Source organism: Lepisma saccharinum, chromosome 3 (genome assembly GCF_977018435.1).
Source record: "Lepisma saccharinum chromosome 3, izLepSacc3.1, whole genome shotgun sequence".
In the NCBI taxonomy this organism is placed as follows: Eukaryota; Metazoa; Arthropoda; class Insecta; order Zygentoma; family Lepismatidae; genus Lepisma; species Lepisma saccharinum.
Window position 1 is genome coordinate 112119667 of NC_139231.1, and position 21764 is coordinate 112141430.

Consider the following 21764-nt stretch of genomic DNA (forward strand, 5'->3'; position numbering starts at 1 on the left):
CACTAGATCCAACTGTTTAGTATAAGTTTAACACGCATTTATTATATTCGCACAAACATATTTTATATCTTGACCTTTGTCCTAATTCCCTCAATCTAAAATATTTAAATGTTTTCAGAAATAAATTTATTAATCAAATATTTACAATAAGAAAATGCTTGAAACTAATATTTTCATGTATAGACGTGTAACTACGCATTTCAAATAAATCTTAATGTTACTTGTTGTTGACGTCAATCCGTTGAAGGTTTGAAGTGTTGAATAGCTGAGAGAGCTCTAACATTTCGGCGTGTAATTTTCGTCTTGAGGAATTGGATTCACTCCAAGTTATCTGCAATATAAATATGATGATTTTGTTTGATTCGCTTAAAATTGTTTGTACGTACCAACCAAGACATATTCGTTATGCTGAGATATATTAAAAGCTAGAAACAAGATTTTTCATAATTAAAACAAACTTTAGACTTAAATTAAATTAAATCTCGAATTTCTTGTCCTACAATTTGTGTAAACAAGTGTGCCTCTACATGTATATTTACACCGTTAAGGGTAAGATACGAAATCACTTTCAGTAATCGCGTTTGATCCAACAGTTATACGTATTTCACGCACTAGCGATCGCTCGACGTTTCCTACGCCAATCACAAACCACAATGTCTTCTGCCGGGCAGCGAGGAGCGAATGGAAAGCAGAGAAGCAGCGCATACGTACACGGTGATGCCATTTGGAAGTTTAATCCTCATTTTGTCAAGTTGTATTAATAAAGCTCGTTTTGCCCAGTCTTCATGGTAGTGGGTAACGTGCTACACGTACGTTTGTATATGCTCGTGATCTGACTTCTCCCGACGTGAGGTTTCCAGTCGACAGGAACAACGCCGCGTGGTTTCTACTAGAAAGGTCAGCGTCCGGAACAGGAACAGCTGAGGCCAAACGCGGTTTAATTGCAATCAAGAAAAATGCAATTGTTATGAAATCATTAAAACAAGTCCTAAAATTCCTGGACAAAAAAATCAACAGGCAATTCACGATGATTGTTTGATTTTCAGAATAGCTTGTAATTTTCAGGAATATCCTCCGGACCGTACAACACACTTTTTATATAGGAATTCGAGACGAGACTGGACACAGTTTCGCTTTGTCTGCTGAATGAGGAAACCTGTCTCATCTTAGTTTCGAGTATCGAAACATATATACAAAAATTTAAAAAGTGTAATAAAACCAACTATAAACGTAAGTCTCTGAGTACTCATATAAATCTATCTATAATCAAGCCCCCTCCCCCAGATTTTAATGGTCTCTTGGCATGAATAGGCTTCTTTCTACAGTGCGTCCATTTCGATCTTCAGCCGAGAGATCGGGAGAAGCGTGGCGGGCGGCGCTGGCGGAGATGCCGACATTTGCGGCCTGTAACGCCCGCTTATTTTTATGGACATATGCAGATATTTCTATAAATATTGCAAAACGAGCACTAACCTGTGTTATAATTTATCATCTGTAATTCATCCAAGTTCTGCCCTTATATACACAAAAAAATACGCTTTAAAGAGCCACAGATAATAAAACATTTTAATCATAGTTTTGACCAGTAACGTCCTGCTTAAGTTTATATCCTTGAAAGAGTTGTGTGTCGATGGGGATCGTTTGGAGGTTTCGAATGTGCAACACTGTATCAAGATTACACTGTAGACGAAACCGTTAAAAGTCAATGGTGTTCGTGAGCTTCCTTGCAATCCGAAATCTCCGAGCTCGAGTTTTTTTGTTCCTTCGCGACAGAGCTGTGAATATAGTGGCGAGCAAATGTAAACTAAGAGCGTGTTAATTTCGTACTGTGCGCAAGAGTGTTATTATTGGTTACTTTCCGTTACTTGTTTGTGTTATTGCAGTGTGTATGTGTGTTGTGTCAGTAAGAGGATTGGAATGCCCGCCGCAAGGTTCACGTTACGAGGGGACTGATAAGTACTCGGCCCGACCTAGAAGGACTTTAGCTACAGGCACGAAAGTTTCAGGCTATTCAACGTATTCTTCCAGAAAGTCTACACACTTGGCACTTGGTGGATATCAGTTTGAACAACTCTTATAACACAGGTTAGTGCTCGTTTTGCAATATTTATATAAATGTCTGCATATGTCCATAAAAATAAGCGGGCATTACAGGCAACAAATGTCGGCATCTCCGTCAGCGCCGCCCGCCACGCTTCTCCCGATCTCTCGGCTGAAGATCGAAATGGATGCACGGTACTTTCCCATAATAATATAAGAACTGAAACATGTCAGACAACCCGCCAAGATACTGATTTGACTTGACCTCCATTGTGGAGTTGTTAACGTAACGTGCTAGGAATCAGGGATCCTAGGTTCGAATCCAGGTTAATGGCTGGAAGTTTCATTGTGTTACGTCATCCATTTCAGCAATTTACCATCCATGGTCCCGATTAACCAACAGAAGTAGAAAGGCGGCATTTATCACATTATAAGGATTAGAAACTATCTTTTCAAAATGGAGTTTGCACGAATACTAGCAAAGCATGGTATTTGTAATTACGTTTATGAGCGAAATGTACTGAGCACACTACAAGACCTATTAAGCGGCTTTTCACTGGGCGAAATTCGTTCACCGCATCACGTTCTTTCGCCGGTGTTTTTTGGCTTTGTAGATCGCAGTCCGATGGTGCTGATCCAACAGACATTTTTTACGAACACGTGTAATTCTTTTTAACAACAGAGATTAATTTATGTGTGTAACCAGGTGACCGCAATGGGATTTTTCGTGTAAACAAACTGTACATGGACGTTTGTGAATTATGCCTCTATAATCCTAAAAATAACAAAATAGAGTTTTGTATATATTTATAGTAGGCTACTATCAAATCGGTAAGAATTATCGGCAATGTTACCGATGAACTAATGCACGGATGTGCCTACTTCGACTGATTCCAATACGATATACTTAATCTACTATAAACCAAACTGTATAACAGTGTCCGTTTCTATAAAACAACTTTCTACCCAACTTACTGATGTTCTCTGCACAGGAATTCTATAACTGCAGGTTTCAAAATAATGTGTCCATAGTGCATGTTGTTATCGGACATGGTCAGAATTAGTCCTACACGACCCGCAGGCAAGACCTACGCCATGCACATGGACTGTTCTATCCTCCTGACGGGTCTCAATTATCGCACACCGTATTCAACACCGTCGTCTACTTACGTCAACTAGGAATGCCTTCGTTCCTAGGTTTTTGGGGCTAAACCAAAAAGGCATTATTTATGCTAACATCGAGAACATTTATCGTGACGTCAGTAGACGACGATGATCAATGCGGTGCCCGATAAGTGAGACTCCCTACTGACAGTGAAGGGCATGATGTATTGGAAAATTTAGAGGTTTCGCAAAACCAGCACAAACCCCGCCTTTCAATGCATCACGTCACAAAAAAACAATAAATAACACCAAATCTGAGATGCTTGTCATTGATGGCTAAAAAGTTTGGCATGGTTTGTTTCAAGTTCAGTTAACGCACATTAGGCTAATTAGAACTTGACCCCGGGCAGAATTTGAAGGGGCAAGAGGAAGAATTCCACCCCTCTCCATCCCCTCTGGTCTCTGTGTCTATTTCTCTTTGCCAATTTTGGGCACTTGGGGCGGCACTATATATCGTATATTATACAGGTGCTTCAAGGGCGGTTGTTAGAATCCCCACAATGAAAATCTTTCAAATGCCATACGCAACTGGGCCTATAATTTTCAACGAGATCTGAAGTACAGAAATGAGCGTCTAGTAGGAATCGAACGCGGTCTCTCTTGATTGTAAGGTGTTAGAGTAATTGACTAGTGTCGATTGATTGATTGATATGGTTTATTTTACTTCGCTTTTCTGCCACTTTTGGCTAATCGCGAAGATGAGGCTGAGTAACGATATGAAGAAACTGATGAAGGGACACTCACAAAGAACACCCATGCCCAGGTCGGGATTCGAACCCGGAACCCCTGGCGTCGTGGGCGCTGTGCTAACCACTCCGCCACGAAGGTCTGCGAAATGGTTTCGAGTTTGAGTTTTTGTTTTGAGTCTACTTTATGCACAGTTAGACTTATCAGGACTGGACCTATAGTTTAAAGTGGGATTCGAACCCCTATGTGCCTCCACCGGGTATCGAACTCAGGACCTTTGATTACACGACGTTCCCACTGCGCCATCGGGTAGGTCAAGACTGTTTTCGAAATTAATATATAGGCGATGAGGAGCAGTCGAAGGTGTTTTCTAAATGCAGCTGGAATCGCTAGGGTGTTGACTGGCAAGACGCTGATAATTTTTAAATGAAAATTGCAGTCTGTGCATTTGCGTTTTATAATTGTTTTGTCGTTCCTATTTGGGTGATAGAATCACGTTCTCGCTACCAACCTTTTGTGTTCAAGTTCTGCCATCATGCATCATGGCGACTTTATGTCGCGATTGATCCGTTAAGGTATTGAAATCAACGTTAAATAACCAAATGCAAAGACTGCATCCCCTATCTGCACCTACCGATGGCCACCTCACAGTAGCAAACTTGAACTCGGTGGCGAAAGTAGCTACATAGAGCGCGATGGTGACCACGGACAACCACTGCAAGACGCTGCTGAACACGTACAACTCGTATCCTCCGTCTCCCTTCTTCCACTTCATCTTGTTCTTTCCTGAAAACATTTCACGATGAAATTACTACGAATTTTTAACTTACTTGCTCTGTTAGATGCTGCATTAAAATATGGCACGATTTGATTTGATTTGCTTTATTTCACTTCGCCTTTTTTTGTGCCACTGTTGGCTAATTTGCGAAGATGGGGATGAGTGATAATAATATGATGAAACTGATGAATGGACGCTCACAAACATCCATGCCCAGGCCGGGATTCGAACCCGGGACCCCCTGGCGTCGTGGCGCGATGTGCTAACCACTCCGCCGGCAAAATATGGCACAAAACTGAAAACAAGACCATTGTTTGAGAATCAGTACGATTTATTTATTGGAATTAAATTTGTGGGTACTTCAGCACGTAGGCTATTTTGCATCCGTCAAATTATACGGGGCGCAGCCCCTTACTGTAGCTACAATTAACGCTTGTTTCTGAGGAATAAAATATCCTTACCTAGTTACAAGCTGAGGCTGTAAAGGGGCACTAAGCACACATAAGAACAAGAAAACAGGACAACACATGTCCCTACAGAGGATTATACTGTCCATAGGTTCAGACGCAGAGCATTGTTGGCCTGCAACATTGTAGTTACAGCGTTGTGCTACGTGGAAGTGAGGTTGACATGTAGGTGTCTTCTCACAGAATCAGTACGAGATGATTAATTGATCCTATTTTATGTATACTGAATACATATATTGTATTACATTCACGTATTAAAATTTATTACTTTAATTAGACCGGTCGGTTTTTAGGTTGGTAAGTTTTGGTAATATGTACACGTAAATGTGTGTTTTTATGAATGCGCAATTTCTTCTCTATATTCTATGTATGTTTTATGTACAATTCTTTGTTGGGATTCTTGAATTCTTGGCCGTTGCGGCAGTGATGTGCCGTAGACTATAAGTTTACGTCTACATGCGTTGTCTACACGTAATCTACGCGTAGAGTACATTGGGTTGTAGTTTACGTAGACAATCTAAAGTGCATTAAAATTAATTTTCAAGGGTTTCATGAAAGGAAAGTGACATTTTCAACTGTATTGGTTCCTAACAAAATTAAAAGAATCCTATTTACAACAAAATGTCTCTTCTCTTCTATTATCAACTATGGAGGAAGATAAATAGTATGCAAAAACCAACAACAGATGGCAGTCGTGAGGCAAGAGTAGTCTTTTTTTTCCCATAAAACACTAGAATATTTCCTATATTAGGTTTCTTCCTAGGTGAGAAATTGTTCGAATTTGGAAGATAGAGTATGAAAAGTTCTCTTCACACATCAGCAACTGATACGGAGTATAATTTTGTTTTACTTCCACGGCGCCCTTTGCTAAGTTATCACCTTTCGCCATGTTGTTTACATAGATTACGTCATCTACGTGTATAAAATAGTCTACGTGTAGAATGTAGACTATCGTTGTTTACGCGTAGACGCACATCACTGCGTTGCGGTAGACAGATAAGTTGCTGGAGAGTGGACCGGCAGAATTTTCTGTAATGTTTCTCGTGAAATTCTAGCCTGATTTGTTATATAGCCTCATCCTCTTCCCACTCAATACTTTTTTTTAGTTGAATTTAATATAGATGCCAACAATATGGCGGATCTCCGCTTGCCACGCACAACTATGGTTCCCCTTGGACCTAACCTAGTTCTATCATAATCAATTGCACCAGAATAACTCCTTTATATTATATACAGAGGGTTAAGGGACTTTTAACTCACCCTAAATTTATTTTCTCGTTAAGTCGCCCTGGCCTAAATTTTGTTCCTGTTGGAGGCTTGTCCTGTATTATGTAACGGGTGTAAACCAGGGACCACATGATTTCAAGACGACAGCGTTGCCATTACGTCATCCCTTAAGCTGGGTTCATGGCTGGGTCCTATTAGCCCCGTCTATAGTTCGCTGCACTTCTTGACTCTCTTTACACTCTCACGTCTAGTTGGTTACAAAGTGCAACACCAAGCAGTCTACTTCGTCGATTTGGTGTCACGTAGCGTATTTGGTGTCTGCGCCGTTTAGACTACGTTCTGGAGTGGTGTACGGTGTGGTGTTGCATGCTAACCAATGAAAGGTACGTTTAAATCAGCAGACAGACATTTGTTCAATCTCCACCGTTATTCTTGCGTACACCATCTATTTGATTGAATTCAATATCCTTGCACCAGCCGCCTGATGCACTGGGATGCACGTCCACTACATCAGGAGTCAAAGTACGTATGTAGCGAACTTATTATGTGTTTTAAAATGGCCAGAGTGCTTGAATTACTTTTGTCGCTTCCAGCATGTTGATCGACAGTGAAGCACAAACTCACCTTTGAAATAATAGTGGCTCAAACCGCCTGTGATTGCTCCTAGCGTTGTGCAAAAAGTGAAGAAGGCAGACAGCAAGAAGCGCACATGAGCAACCCAATTTGTGCACCAGGCAGGCCGCATCTTGAAGCTGATGTAAGTCTGAAAAGAAAGGAACAAGCAGGATTACATAATATATTTCTTTTATATATAATGGGGTGGGATAAAAATGACTTTTATATACTCTTTCCCGGGAGCCTGTGGGGCAAGCGAACGAAAACAAGTCCTCTGCGCAAGAAGTGGCTCGGAGGTCTCGACCAATAAACGTGAGAGGGGAACTGAGCGCACCAAGGGGAAAACACCAGCTAGCAGCAGTTTGCATTAGAATCAGCGCACATTTCTTCGCAACGCCCACTCGCTTTCTCCCCTTCTCTGCCGTTAAGCGTGGCGTTGCTCCACAGACTCCTGTGACGGAGTATAGTTAGAATCGACGATCTCACCTGGCTCCAGTATAACACAAGACCCGACGTGAACGCCAAGAAGACTCCCAGATTATGGGTCAGTCTCTCCAAGGTCACCTGGAAGTTCGCCACCGTCAAGAATCCGAAGCAGTGGCCGACACTGCACCATAACCCAATCCTGTTCCACTTCGATACTCTCTCGGAAGGGAAGGACTGCAAGTAGCACTCGATGTATTTGTACCTCACGTACAGAACAACCGTGCCTGCGAATAGATTACACAACTATACCTCACGTTTCAAAATTGTGAAATGTACAGCGTGTAGGATAGGGACGGTACAAAGGCGAAGATTAAGGGAGCTTTCAAACCGAAGCGACAAGATACAAGATTTCATACAGAAGCAATTTAATTAATTTTTAAAAAGGCTGTATTCCGGGAACTTTTCTAACGATGGAAGCTTCCCCGGCGCCCACCCAGCGTCGAATAACATGGGTACCTGGGGGAAACCCTGGGGGGTAAAGGCGGTCATGTGATGCTGATCACATCACCCCCACTCACGACCGGATCAAGAAAGTGTGGGGCGTTACCCCCACACCCCCTATACGCCTTCATGGCGTGGTGCTAAGCACAGGGGAACACTTTACCTTTACTTTTTTATTCCATAGGAAATGTTTCTTTCAGCAGGGTGCGAAATGAAATCATTGAAGAGTGGTGGGAGATAAGGATCTTAATCTACACACATATAGCGCGGGTCCGCGCTTTAAATATAGGTGTGTGTGTGTGTGTATATATATATATATATATATATATATATATATATATATATATATTATATACATACAGTGGTCCCTCTATAATCCGGCACTTCGCCAATCCGGGCCCTCCAGTAGTCCGGCATTGAGCCAGTGGGGAGCGTGAAAGGGAAAACAAGTTACTGCATGTCGGTTTCAGAGACCTTGGCACGAGGTAAACACTATACTGCAAAAGGTTTAATCCGGCACGGCTCCCGTCAAAACCTTCTCCGTCGTCTGCGGCCAAACGGATCCGGATCCAAAATTTACGGATCTGGATCCGGATCTGGATCCGGGTCTGGGTCTGAAAGTTTCGGATCCGGATCCGGGTCTAAAAGTTTGGGATCTGGATCCGGATCCGAAAGTTTCGTATCTCAATCCGATTATAATATTACCACACCTTAAAAGGTATTATGATCTTCGATTACAAAGAAATTTTTCATTAGTTAGTCCTACAAGAATTTTTTTCAAGTGTTGTTCCTAAAATACTTTGCTACGCATCGGCTAACACACTCGTACACAAAAATAAACTTACTTGTTTAACATAAAATGTCAGAGGTGATTTTGTAAATGCCATTGAAGCGAATATGTATTGATTCGAATGTATTGGAAATGGAAACATACATAAATGTGAGACATTCCATTGCAGGATGAAACCTTTAACACATTTAACAAGATAGAAATGTTATACAAAAATTATACAATTGTTCTACAGTTACAGTTTTACAAATTAAAATAAAACATTATAATATATGCAGTGTTATATAATTACAAAGTGTAACACTAACAAGGGAGGTTATCTAAGTGTCCCCCTCCGATTTCCATGAAACTTGGCAGGCGTATAGTAGGGCCCAAAGGAAGAAATACGTGTTTTTTTGTTTCAGCTAAAGAACGGTTTTAAGGGTCAAAACCCCCTCAAATGTCAAGATGAGGACAAATTGAAGTGAGGATCTGACCCCTGTGTCCCTCCGATTTCCATGAAACTTGGCAAATGTATAGTGGGGCCCAATGGAAGAAATACATGTTTTTTTTGTTTCAGCTAAAAAAACGGTTTTAGGGGGCAAAACCCCCTCAAATGTCAAGATGAGGACAAATTGAAGTGAGGATCTGACCCCTGTGTCCCCCTCCGATTTCCATGAAACTTGGCAGGTGTATAATGGGGCCCAATGGAAGGAAAACATGTCTTTTTGTTTCTGCAAAAAAACGGTTTGGGGGCAAAGCCCCCTCAAATGTCAAGATGAGGACAAATTGAAGTGAGTATCTGACCCCTGTGTCCCCCTCCGTTTCCATGATACTTGGCAGGTGTGTGTATAACGGGCCCAAAAAAGAAATACGTCTTTTTCTTGTTTCAGCTAAAAAACTGTTTTAGGGGGCAAAACCCCCTCAAATGTCAAGATGAGGACAAATTGAAGTGAGGATCTGACCCCTGTGTCCCTCCGATTTCAATGAAACTTGGCAGCTGTATAGTGGGGCCCAATGGAAGAAATACATGTTTTTTTGTTTCGGCTAAAAAAAACTGTTTTAGGGGGCAAAACCCCCTCAAATGTCAAGATGAGGACAAATTGAAGTGAGGATCTGACCCCTGTGTCCCCATCCGATTTCCATGATACTTGGCAGGTGTGTGTATAAACGGGCCCAAATGAAGAAATACGTGTTTTTTTGTTTCGGCTAAAAAACTGTTTTAGGGGGCAACCCCCCTCAAATGTCAATATGAGGACAAATTTAAGTGTGCATTTGACGTATGTGTCCCCCTCCGATTTCCATGAAACTTGGCAGCTGTATAGTGGGGCCCAATGGAAGAAATACGTGTTTTTTTGTTTCAGCTAAAAAACGGTTTTACCGGGCAAAATCCACTCAATTGTCAAGATGAGGACAAATTGAAGTGGGGATCTGACCCCTGTGGCCCCCTCCGATTTCCATGAAACTTGGCAGGTGTGTGTATAAACGGGCCCAAATGAAGAAATACGTGTTTTTTTGTTTCGGCTAAAAATCTGTTCTAGGGGGCAACCTGCCCTCAAATGTCAAAATGAGGACAAATTGAAGTGGGGATCTGACCCCTGTGTTCCCCTCCGATTTCCATGAAACGTGGTAGGTGTATAGAGGGGCCCAAAGGAAGAAATACGTGTTTTTTTTTTGTTTCGGCTAAAAAAAACTGTTTTAGGGGGCAAAACCCGTCTCAAATGTCAAAATGAGGACAAATTGACGTGGGGATCATCTGACCCCTGTGTCCCCCTCCGATTACCATGAAATTTGACAGGTGTATAGAGAGGCCCTATGCCCCCTGTTTCTTTCTATGCCCTATTTACGTGGTTTCGGGGTCAGATACCTACTTCAATTTCTCCTCATCTTGACATTTGGGGGGGGGGCTTATATACACCTGCCAAGTTTCATGGAAATCGGAGGGGGAGACTTAGACCTCCCTTGTAAGTGTATTAATTAATTACAAATCGCGCACGCGCGCACACACACTATATATATATATGTATGTATGTATATTAGCAGGTAACAATATGTTATAAGCACATTCTTACCTTCCAAAGAAGCGCATGTGGGATGGCAAAACGGATCCGGATCCGAAAATCCCGAATCCGGATTCAAAAGCACCGGATCCGGATCCGAAAATTCTGGATCCGGATCCGAAAGTACCGGATCCGGATCCGGATCTGAAAATTCCGGATCCGCGGATCCGGATCCGAAAAATTTTAGGATCCGGAACCATAGGATCCGGAACCAACCGGATCCGGATTTCGGATCCGCCAGGATCCGGATCTGGCCATCCCTAGTCTGCAGGACGTTGTTGCCACTGGTTTCGGCGCAAGCGAGCAAACATGGCGAACAGACCAGACTGCGAGCGGTCATTTGGGGGTGCAAGCACAGATGTCTCCGCCACCAGAACATTCACGTCCTTGACAACGTGGCAACAAAGGACACGCGAAGGCACCGGCGACCCCTGGTAGCAGTGGCGTCTCGTGGCCTCAAATTTGGACGGGGCTTATTTTTTAAAGAATTTAAAATATAATGACAATTCACATGAATTACAAAAAATAAATATTTTTTCTTCTAGACTACAAAACTGGACTTACTTTTTTGAAAGAATTTAAAATGTAATGACAAATTACATGAATTACAAAAAAAATGGGTATTTATCTTCTAAGCTACAAAACTGGACTTATTTTTTTAAAAGAATTTAAAATATAATGACAATTCACATGGTTACAAAAGAAACCGGTATTGTTGTGAAACATACCTTTCTACGAACGTTGACTCCTGTTCTCTGCTCAGCAAATTTTGTTACTACTTTTTCGTTGAAGCCCTCTATGTTTGAAATGTATTCTATCTCTATTGTAAGCAAGTGCCAAGACATTTGGTCTGTCTTGTCCCATTGCATTTCTTAAGCAGGTTTTAATACGCTTCAATGTGCTGAAACATCGTTCAGATTCAGCTGTTGCCACTGGAGTTATTAAAACTATGTTTGTCATTTTTACTGTTTTTGAAAAGGTACCCTCTAAATAATTTTAAATAAAAAATGAATGCAATCTACTGATAAAGTTTATGTTTTTCAACTCTTCACTCCAATAAAGAACACGAAGTTACCTCTTCTATGAAGGGATAATAAATCTGGGAAGATCCCTCTGTTTAAAGAGTGTTCTCTTTCATTATGTCCTCGCAGAGCAAGTTCATGTCGACCACAGAATTTTAAGCAATCGATAATTCTATTTAATATATGCCTATTTTTCCGGACAAATTCATTGTGTCTTGTAATTGACAGTCTATGTCCTTCATCAATTTGTGTTCGAACATCAACCCTGCCAACTCACTCAAACATAGCGAATGAAAGCCACCAAAACACTACAGAACAACACGCGAGATCGAACGCGACGCAACGGAGCTAGCCCCGAATCAGCACTCAAATCCATTGCACTCTTTCCTCCTCTCTCTGCTAGCATGTGACCTTCACTGTAGCGTAGGTGGGTGTAGGCCACGCCTTCCTTTGCGACGTGCCCCGGGAAACGATAATTGACATCAATGCCGCTAGGAGCGCTGTCGTATCCATTGCAACAGACGATGAATTTGCGTGGATAAAAATCGCCTTTTAAAAGACTGGTTGAAAACACTCACGTGACGCCCGGGAAAGTCGGCTAGCATAAGGAAATCTACGGTTTGGCGAGAACTGTGCCAGTTTAAACCTTCTGCAGTATAGGCTCAGTATAGCGATCTGTACCAGGGGGTGCTCGTTCGGCGGCGCAGATCGTATGCGCAGTTGTCCGTGGATGCATGACGTCATCATCGAAACACTCGACAAGGAAAAGGCTGGTTCCTTATGCAAATATTGAGATATTTGACAACGAATATCTTCTAAAATATAGTAGCAGGGGAAAAGTTACAACTTTTACTGTTAAGATTCATCCTTTCTAATCAATTTATCACAAAGTTGATTCAAATGTGCAAAATGGTTTTCAAGAAATCGTGTTACGAAGGAACCCCTGTTTTGCTCTCTCCAGGCTTCCAATGTAAGGGAGTTTGGATTTCTTTTTGCTCTATGTTTTGTAATAAGATTATTTTGTTCTTGTCAACTGAAATCATGCCTAAATGCTATGGAAAGCTGTGACAACTATTATCAGAAAAATAACGGAATAAATCTAAAATATCACAGCTTGACTGATATAAAAAAATGCGAGATTGCCCATTTTTGTGAAAAAGGCATTGTGCGAGATCTAAAAGCAGAACTTTTTAATATTGTATATAAATGTAAGTGTGTAATAAACGTGACTGCTTCCGAAGCACATATCCAAGGGGGGGCTTAGGGGGCTCGAGCCCCCCCCCCCTTAGTTTACACTAGATAAAATTAGATGTTTTTGTTTCTTGTGGTGTCAAATAAAATAATGTGACGTTAATTTAAGGAGAGAAATAATTATCGAGGCAAGACGGAGAATATTCCATAACCCCGTTATTGGTAACAGCTCGTATCCAAGGTGAGAATCAGGGGGCTCAACCCCCCCCCCCCCTTAGAAAATTTTCAGTTTACGCTTGATAAAATTAGTTTTTGCCTTCTTGAATAATATGGTGATAATTTGAGAGATAATTATCTAAGCAAGACGAAGAATGTTCTATAAGCCTGTTATTGTTAATAACGCGTATCCAAGGTAGGGATCAGGTGGCTCGAGGCCCCCCGCTCCCCAAGGAAATTTTTCAGTTTACACTGATAAAATTAGGTTTTTGACTTCTTGAATAATGTGACGATAATTTAAGGAGAGGAATAATTATCGAGACAAGACGGAGAATGTTCTATAACCCTATTATTGTTAATAGCACGTATCCAAGGTGGGGATCAGGGGTTCGAGCCCTCCCCCCTTAGGAAAGTGTTTTGTTTACACTAGATAACATTACGTAGGTTTTTGGCTTCTTGAATAATGTGATAATAATTTGAGATATATAATTATCGACGCGAGACGCAGAATGTTCTATAACCCTGTTATTGTTAATAGTACGTATCCAAGGTGGGCATCAGGTGTCTCAAGCCCCCTCCCCCAGGAAATTTTTCAGTTTACATGAGATAAAATTAGGTTTTTGTCTTCTTCAATAATGTGACTATAATTTAAGGAGATAAATAATTATCGAGGCAAGACGGAGAATGTTCTATAACCCTGTTATTGTTTATAGCGCGTATCCAAAGTGGGGATCGTAACTCGTGTCCCCCCGTCCCCCCACCAGGAATTTTTTCAGTTTACGCTAGATAAAATTAGGTTGTTGCCTTCTTGAATAATGTGACGATAATTTTAGGAGAGAAATACTTATCAAGGCTAGACGGAGAATGTTCTATAACCCTGCTGTTGATAATATTGCACGTAAACTTTTCTTACGCTTTCGGTGTTGTCGTAGCGAACTTGAACTCTATGTAGAGACTTGTCAGCATTTGCAAGCTGCACAACAAAGGTAGCGCCACACGTAGGGCGATTCGGATTCATTGTAATTTTTTAATCTCTGGAAAGCGCGAGGGGGAACGTTCTTGAAAAAGAGAAGGAGTCGAACTACTGGCAATATTTACGAATCGTTTTATCTGCGGAACGTTCTCGAATATAATGAGGATATTAATACGCGGCTTCAATTTCCCGGTTGATCTGTACAACAGAATAGGTGGAGACTTCAGAGGTAAGTATGACAAGTCGATTAGTGATCAGTCAGTGTCCATTGGTTGCTTTATAAGTTCTAGTGATTCGAAAATGAAATGAACTAAATACCGTAAAGTAACGAAGTCTACCACTAGTTCCAGTTCGGTCCCAAAGCTAAAGACATTGACGACAGCGGAACTTCGAGTAGTGCTACGAGTAGTTCGGGTCGAAAGACGAAGAGATAGAAGGTCTCTCTCTCTAAAGTGAATATTTCGGCAGTATTGGGCTGGGCATTGGAGCGATTTATTAAAAAAGAAATAAGCTGCACAGATCAACTGAAAATCAAAGTTTTGAGTGATGCTTTGGTTGTGCCAGGACCAAATTTTGTGTATGCAGTCCGAGAATTTCATGGCATAAAAAATACTTTTGTTTAAGGCTACTGGGTTCGACACACACTCAACAGACAATTTTGAACACTTGCGAGTGCTTAGGCCTGAATATGAACAATTTGGTGGGTTTCGGCTTTTATAAGAGCTTCAAACATGGGAGGACAAGACACATTAGTAGTGTTCAGGCTCGAATGAGAGAGAAATATTCGTGAACTGTCTGCGTCCAGTTCCCAGCACACAGTTTGAATCTCGCGTTGTCGAGTGGATTGTGCATTCCGTGCATGTGTAACACCTTCGTAAAAATACTTCTGGTACATAGATGTTTTGATGCCTGATGAGAAGAAATGGGCAAACACACATACTGAGATGGTTCCGGCACACAATGTTAATGAATGGAAACAGGAGTTGAGTGGTAGAAAATGTCCCGATTTCACGTTCTGACACGTTCAACAATACTTCTGGTACATAGATGTTTTGATGCCTGATGAGAAGAAATGGGCAAACACACATACTGAGATGGTTCCGGCACACAATGTTAATGAATGGAAACAGGAGTTGAGTGGTAGAAAATGTCCCGATTTCACGTTCTGATTAAAATGACAGCCTTAAACAGTGGCGACGATTTAGGAGATAGTTGCTCCCCATTCTTTTGCCTCCACACTATCACACTATGGCCTCTTAATGCTTGTCTTCTTGTCCACCTCCCCCCCTCACATTTTGGAACCCAATTGCCACCACTGGCCTTAAACATACAATTGTGATACCCCTTTAAAAAATGGTGTTCAGCCCCCTCCCTCCTAAAGGAATTCCTGGATACGTGCCTGCTGCTTCCCGTAAAATATCACTGCACTCTCCACGTTTCTCTTCTGTCTTTTCTTTGGCGCCGTCAATAGCTTCAACACGTTGTTGTTTTTTTATATATTTGTCACATTTTGTTTTAATTAGTATTCTGCTCGTTCCGCCACCTGAACGCAGCAGATAGGGCAGTGCAGTTACACCGGAAGAAGGCTCGGAAATGGCAGGCTTCAGAAGTTAATTCATCCAAATTAAATGTGCTCTCTCTAAATTTAAATCATAGTTCACAAATAATTTGATTAAAAGTTTTAAAAGTATCTGTTTTATTTAATAGTGTACTAATTGGTGCATTCTTCTCCAGTATAGCTATAGGCAATGAACACACTACAGGGGGGGAGGCAGGAACGCCCCCCTATTCTCGTTCGACAATTTCTCTCTCTCTCTCTCTCTCTCTCTCTCTCTCTCTCTCTCTCTCTCTCTCTCTCTCTCTCTCTCTCTCTCTCTCTCTCTTATCTGCCCCCAGTAAAACGACAAAAATAAATAAATGAATGAATGCTCTTTTAGCCAAAATATGCATTTTTGTGTCGTATGTAACGGAATAATAAAGATGATTGCCCTGGGAAAATATGATTTACCCCTCCATCTTTACTATTGCGCTGTCACTAGCTACAACATATTTTGATTTCTATTGTTCCGACATATTTATTTTAATTTTAGTATTGTGAATCATATTCCACTGTGTTACCTCACGTTGCCCCCCCCCCCCACACACACACACGTACGATATCAGTTGTAAGTTTTAGACTAAGCTTGCCAAATGTCCACTTATATCTTTGTATTCTTGAGCCATTTTAAAAAAATCATTTCGCCCCTTCTTCTGGACTATTTCATAGCAATATTTTCCCACTGGAAGCCCCTTTGCAGATCGAGATCCGGGGCTATAGCCTTCCCAAGCCACCGTCCCCTCCAAATACTCTCTTGGCTTCATGAAATACAAATATATGTATTTCTACGAAATATTAATTTGACTTGGCAGTTTCTTTTTTCGAACAGGAATAAGTTTTAAATTTTAATAGCTTATAAATTTAAACTAGCAATTTTGAGTAAAGGTTTTGCGTAACCCTAAATGTACATTTAGAGACTGCAAGGTCAACTCTCAACATTTCAGATATATTAATAATTTTCATCACAACGTCTTGTATCTTCAATAACCTCCTCGCAAATGTTTCTCGCATATTAAAACATATATGCCATTTTCTGTTTATTTCCTTGTAATGCTGACCTCCGTGGCGAAGTGGTTCGCACAACGATTTACGATGCAAAGGGCCCCCAGGGCATGGGTCTACTTTCCTTTCTTCAATTACATTATATCATCACGCATCCTCGTCTTTGCGATTAGCCATATGTGACAGATAAGCGAAGTGAAATAAACTAAGTCTATTAATCAATTATTTTTTTAAACTCTTTAATTCTTCTTTAGCATCCAACGTTTTTGTTAAAATTATATTACAATTTGTAAAATGACGAAATTCTAAAGGAGAACATGCAACTTTCTTTGTAGCGCATCGGTCAGCAAGTTTCAGGAATATGGATTTTCAAAATACATTTTTTCACATATACTTTGCCCCCTTTTAAAAGTAGCGTGTTTTCAATTGTGTTACTAATCATTAAAAGGATGCCTCAATACCATCTTGGAGGATGACAATTAATATTTTCCCCCTCCTAAAAGTAATAATATACTTTCGCTCTCTGAATCTCCCATATAAATGCTAGGGGCCGTCTGCTTCAGCCGAGCTCACTGCTTCTCCGGTGACTTCACGCGTTCGTGCAAGATCGGCAATCTTCGGATGGCTTTACCTAATCTCTATGTACCTTGGATCTGTACGTGTCATTGTTGCACACGCAACTCCACGTGCACCGTTCTTCCATTTAAATATATGTACATACGTACATATTTTGTAATATTTTGTGCAATAAACATAGATTTTGCTATTAAAATGCGTTTTTAATGAACCTCCACTAATCCGGCGTTTTCGTTAATCCGGCAGTCGTCTGGTCTGATATCTGCCGGATTACTGAGGGATTACTGTATTTATAATGTCATTAAATATAAAAATTACTAAACATTTAAAAATATTTTTTTATTCAATGCGTTTAATGGAATTAATTTGTTACTTTTTATATATATACATATATCAGTTATATATAATGTAGCAAACTAATTCTTTTACTGACTGGTTAAAGATATCAATAAATTACAAAATAGTTGAAGTTTCATTGTGTAATAATTGAAATTAAATAGTTTTTAAGTAGTTTTTGCTTTCTATTAATATAAATCAATTAGATTTCATATTTATATGTGCTTTGCATTCTTGTCTTACTTTTAGAAAGTCTGTTTTCGATATTATCCTTACTTAAGCATATTTGAAGTCAAAACCAATTGCTTATATTTTGTTATAACTCCCTGACTTTCAGGAAGGATTAACATCTAGGATTAAAAACAATTAAGTATTTACCAAAAGCGCTTCCAAGATTAAGGAGTTCGGAGAACACACAACTCTCAGGCGGTTTGGTCCCTGTCTGGCTGATTTTAGGGAGAAAAGGTGTCACATGGTGTAAGCTCACAGAAATAATGTACCTGAAACGCACGTAATTATTATAAAATTCTGTGTTTAATTAATGGGAAAATAAAACACTTTGTGAAAATGGATCTGTTTATATCAAGTAGGATGTTAGTTCTTTCTTCATTTTTAAAATAAGGAATGGAACATTACGTTTTCAGAAATTTAATATGTACTCGAACTCGAAGGTTTTGCGTGCAAAGAAATTCAAAATTATTTTTGCAATATCCGTGACCTGAAATTTTCAAATCGGAAACAACGTATTAAAACTGCCCACAGTAACTCATAAAGTTTTATTTGGCAATGCTGTACTCGCTTCATTGATGTCTGGAGATGATGAGGTCATACTTCAAAATGAAGGCCATTCAAGAAAAATCGTGTGCACTTTTTTTGCTAAAATATCCACACAGCAGGACTAAGGATTTTTCAATTCTAAGATTTCATTCCTAAAACTTACATTTAGCTCCTGCAATGCATGTTTAGAATTAATTTCCACTGCTTTTTCATTCTCATGTTTGGTCATTTGTCAACGACAGTATCTGGTTTCAGGTCTTGCTGTTCTTGTACAAGCTATAGCTAAAATTTAAAACGACACTTACGTGCAAATAAAAGTTAGTGGAATCCAGAAAGTAGCAGCCAGTGTCAATACATGGAGACCAATGTGACGTCTCAGGAAACTTCCTGCCAAAGAATCCAACATTGCACATGGATATAATCTTACTGTTAGGGATGACTTGCGGTTGCTCAACTTACATGTAAAGAGTTCTCTCGCTCTACACCTTCATTATTAATATTATTAATTGCAACAGAGTTCAAACTACGAGTCTCATCCATTCGACACCCCTCACCAGCGGGATCACACGGTTTTCGATTGCACTCAATGTTCCTGGCATCGCACACACAACTATACGACGCACGGTTTTAGAAGCGATATCGGGCGGAGTTACGGAGAGAGTGTCCTTGGCGACCAGCCAATAGCAGGAGTGCAACGTTGTACAGTTAGGAAACGGCGGCGAGCAAGTTAAGCGCCGTGTTCTGTAACTTTTTTTGCGCGCAAGAAGTTCTTTATAAAACTCGCCTCTTTAAGGTTCATCATTGCATGGGACACGACATTATGAACCTCACTGTCTGAGTCCCATGCATTTCCGTCACCTACAGCCGGAGATATCGTTTCTCGAAGAAACAAGGGAAACAGCGCGTCTCTACACACACACAATGACCCTTCGTTTTCCTTCAGTGTTCCGTATGTTTTTTTTATTTTTATTTGCCACCGTGTTGACCCCGACGAGTTGTGTCTTGGTAAAGCTATGGGTGTCAAATTCGGCTGAATATGAACAATGGCCCTTCATTGTCGTGCACGTTTACGAACATTGCGAGTGTGAGTCACTTTCAGTTCAGCGTTTTCGTAAGAAGAGCGGTGTAAGATAATTGTACTCGTACGCCACGAAGAACAGTTGTGAGCGTGATTCAATATGGCCCTTATTGATTGATTAAATGTTGGTTTATTTTATTTCGCTTTTCTGCTACCTTTGGCTAATCGCAAAGATGAGGATGGATGATGATATGATGAAATTGATGAAGAGACACTTACAAACACCTATGCCCGGGCCGGGATTCGAACCCGGGCCCCTGGCGTCGTAGCGCGCTGTTAAGTCTAGCCCTTATGTTCGATAGTTATGCAATAGTGTGTGTTCCGCGAGTGTTACTTAATAATTTCGCGCCGGCCCCCATGGTGGAGTGGTTAGCATATCGCGCTACGACGCCAGGGATCCCGGGTTCAAATCCCGGCCTGGACATGGATTTTGTCAATGTCCATCCATCAATTTCATCATATCATCACTCATTCCCATCTTCGCAATTAGCCAAAAAGTGACAGAAAAGTTAAATAAAATAAAGTAAAGCAAATCAAATTAATAATTTCGCTCTCGGAACCTATTACAAGTAGTACAGGCACCAAGGGTAAAATATTACGTTCACAAGACAGAAATCTTAGTTTTAAAGTGTATTCTTGCTTCGAGGAATTGGCGTCGGAAGAAGTGAGTGCTCAAACAGTGTTTTCTCAGAGTCGAGAACTTACGGCTAAAGCGTGTGGTGTCTGTGTGCATACTGTGTTACGTATTATAAAACAGGGTAACGTATCTACCACAGAAATCGGTAAACTCCTATTCAAATCTTCTGGGAAACATGCCAGAAAACAGAAACGAGAGTGATGATGATGGTCTTGCAGTTCTCTATAATAAATACCTTCAAACTTCATTCAGGTACGAGTTTCTCTTACATGCTGCAGTGATATGATATAATCCTGTGTAGAATTCTATACTGTATATTTCATTGTACTCAAATATCACGTGCATGCATTATATATAAAAAGCTGAATATTGGACACGGCGAAATCTCGGCGTTTCCTTTCCGCTAGCAGTTGGTTTGGCAGCAGCGCGACAGCACTGGCTGGGTATTGGCTGAACTCATGTTCCTTCTAAAAGCGTACGTCGTATAAATATGACTGTGCAATTTGCACTACGGCAAAGTTCTGCACACCTAATTATTTTCCTACTCTTTGTTTACAAGTTAGCTCGCGAACATTGCATCGCCGCATGATGTGAAACTCACCTACAGTTTATAGTTCCAATAGAAATCACGTTACTAACATATTGCGCTTACCAGAAGAGTTCATAGACAAACTGAAGACATATTTCTTCTTGTATTTAGAAGAAAAATAAGATAAAATGAAAAAGTGAATTTTGACAAAAGTACTAACGAAGAGTGAAAATAACAGATAAATATATTTACTGCAACTTATTACGGACCACTTTATTTTTTTCATTATCTTCTCTGGAGTGTTGGTTATTGTAACATTTGATATAGAACTTACTCATTTTCCCGAGAAGCATTATTCCGTTGCAAGGTTGCAGATGTTGAAAGTCGGGAGAGTCGAGAACTTCTGAACGCCTCAAACCTATTCATTGACGCCTTGCTATGCGAGGAGGGACCAAATTATACAGTGAATGAAGTAATCATTACCATAACAGCCAACAACTGTTCACGCTTAACAATTGTTTGGACCTGGATCGTATTTACGCATAGGCAGTGTGGTATTTGTAGGAGGGATGGGAGGGAATTCCCCTTCTAGATACTTGTGTCCCCTCCCTCTGCTTGGTAAATTTTATCCCTGGGGGGGATGATATTTGGAGGGGGAAACATTAAATTATTATTGGCAATTTAGTTACTTTTCCCCACTTCGCCATTCAATTGCAACATTTTCTGTCAGACAACTGGAAGCAATTTAGCAACAGTACGCAGTAATATAGCAAAGTAGTCTTGGGCGCTATTTTTATTTGGTAGAAAACTTTTTGATTCTGCCTCCCCCCAAAAGTTATGTCCAAGTTAGATTCAGATCCCCAAAAGTTAGGTCCCAGACTAGATTTCTGGGAGTGAGTGTCAAAATCTCACTTTTACAACTGTAGGCAAAGTCCCGATTAGCTGCTCTGATCATAAAGAGGATTTGGCCATTTCTTTGTCAAGATACAAATTTAAATAGGTACTTTTTTATCAATTATTAAAAATGTTTTGTTCAAAGCTGTTTTTAAAAACAAGTTGAGTGACAAAACGAAGTGTGGAGTGACCCCATTTACCA

The 21764-nt window shown here is 40.4% G+C and overlaps 1 protein-coding gene across 1 annotated transcript; it reads right to left on the bottom strand.

Annotated features, from left to right (window-relative positions):
* Positions 1-217: 217 nt before the first annotated feature.
* LOC145985645 (DNA damage-regulated autophagy modulator protein 1-like) lies at positions 218-21127 on the bottom strand. Its single transcript, XM_083119714.1, has 7 exons — positions 21003-21127; positions 18730-18811; positions 18026-18147; positions 7465-7688; positions 6988-7126; positions 4526-4677; positions 218-331 (listed from the first exon to the last, which is right to left on the bottom strand). The coding sequence occupies exons 1-7, from the start codon at positions 21019-21021 to the stop codon at positions 218-220; spliced, it is 852 nt and encodes a 283-aa protein (XP_082975840.1). The 5' UTR covers positions 21022-21127.
* Positions 21128-21764: the final 637 nt, after the last annotated feature.

Coding starts and splice junctions, on each gene's coding strand:
- LOC145985645 (XM_083119714.1), bottom strand. Junction 18,148..18,729: donor CCACTAACTTTTATTTGCAC/GTAAGTGTCGTT, acceptor CGTGCGTTTCAG/GTACATTATTTCTGTGAGCT. Junction 7,127..7,464: donor TTGTGTTATACTGGAGCCAG/GTGAGATCGTCG, acceptor CTTTCTTTTCAG/ACTTACATCAGCTTCAAGAT.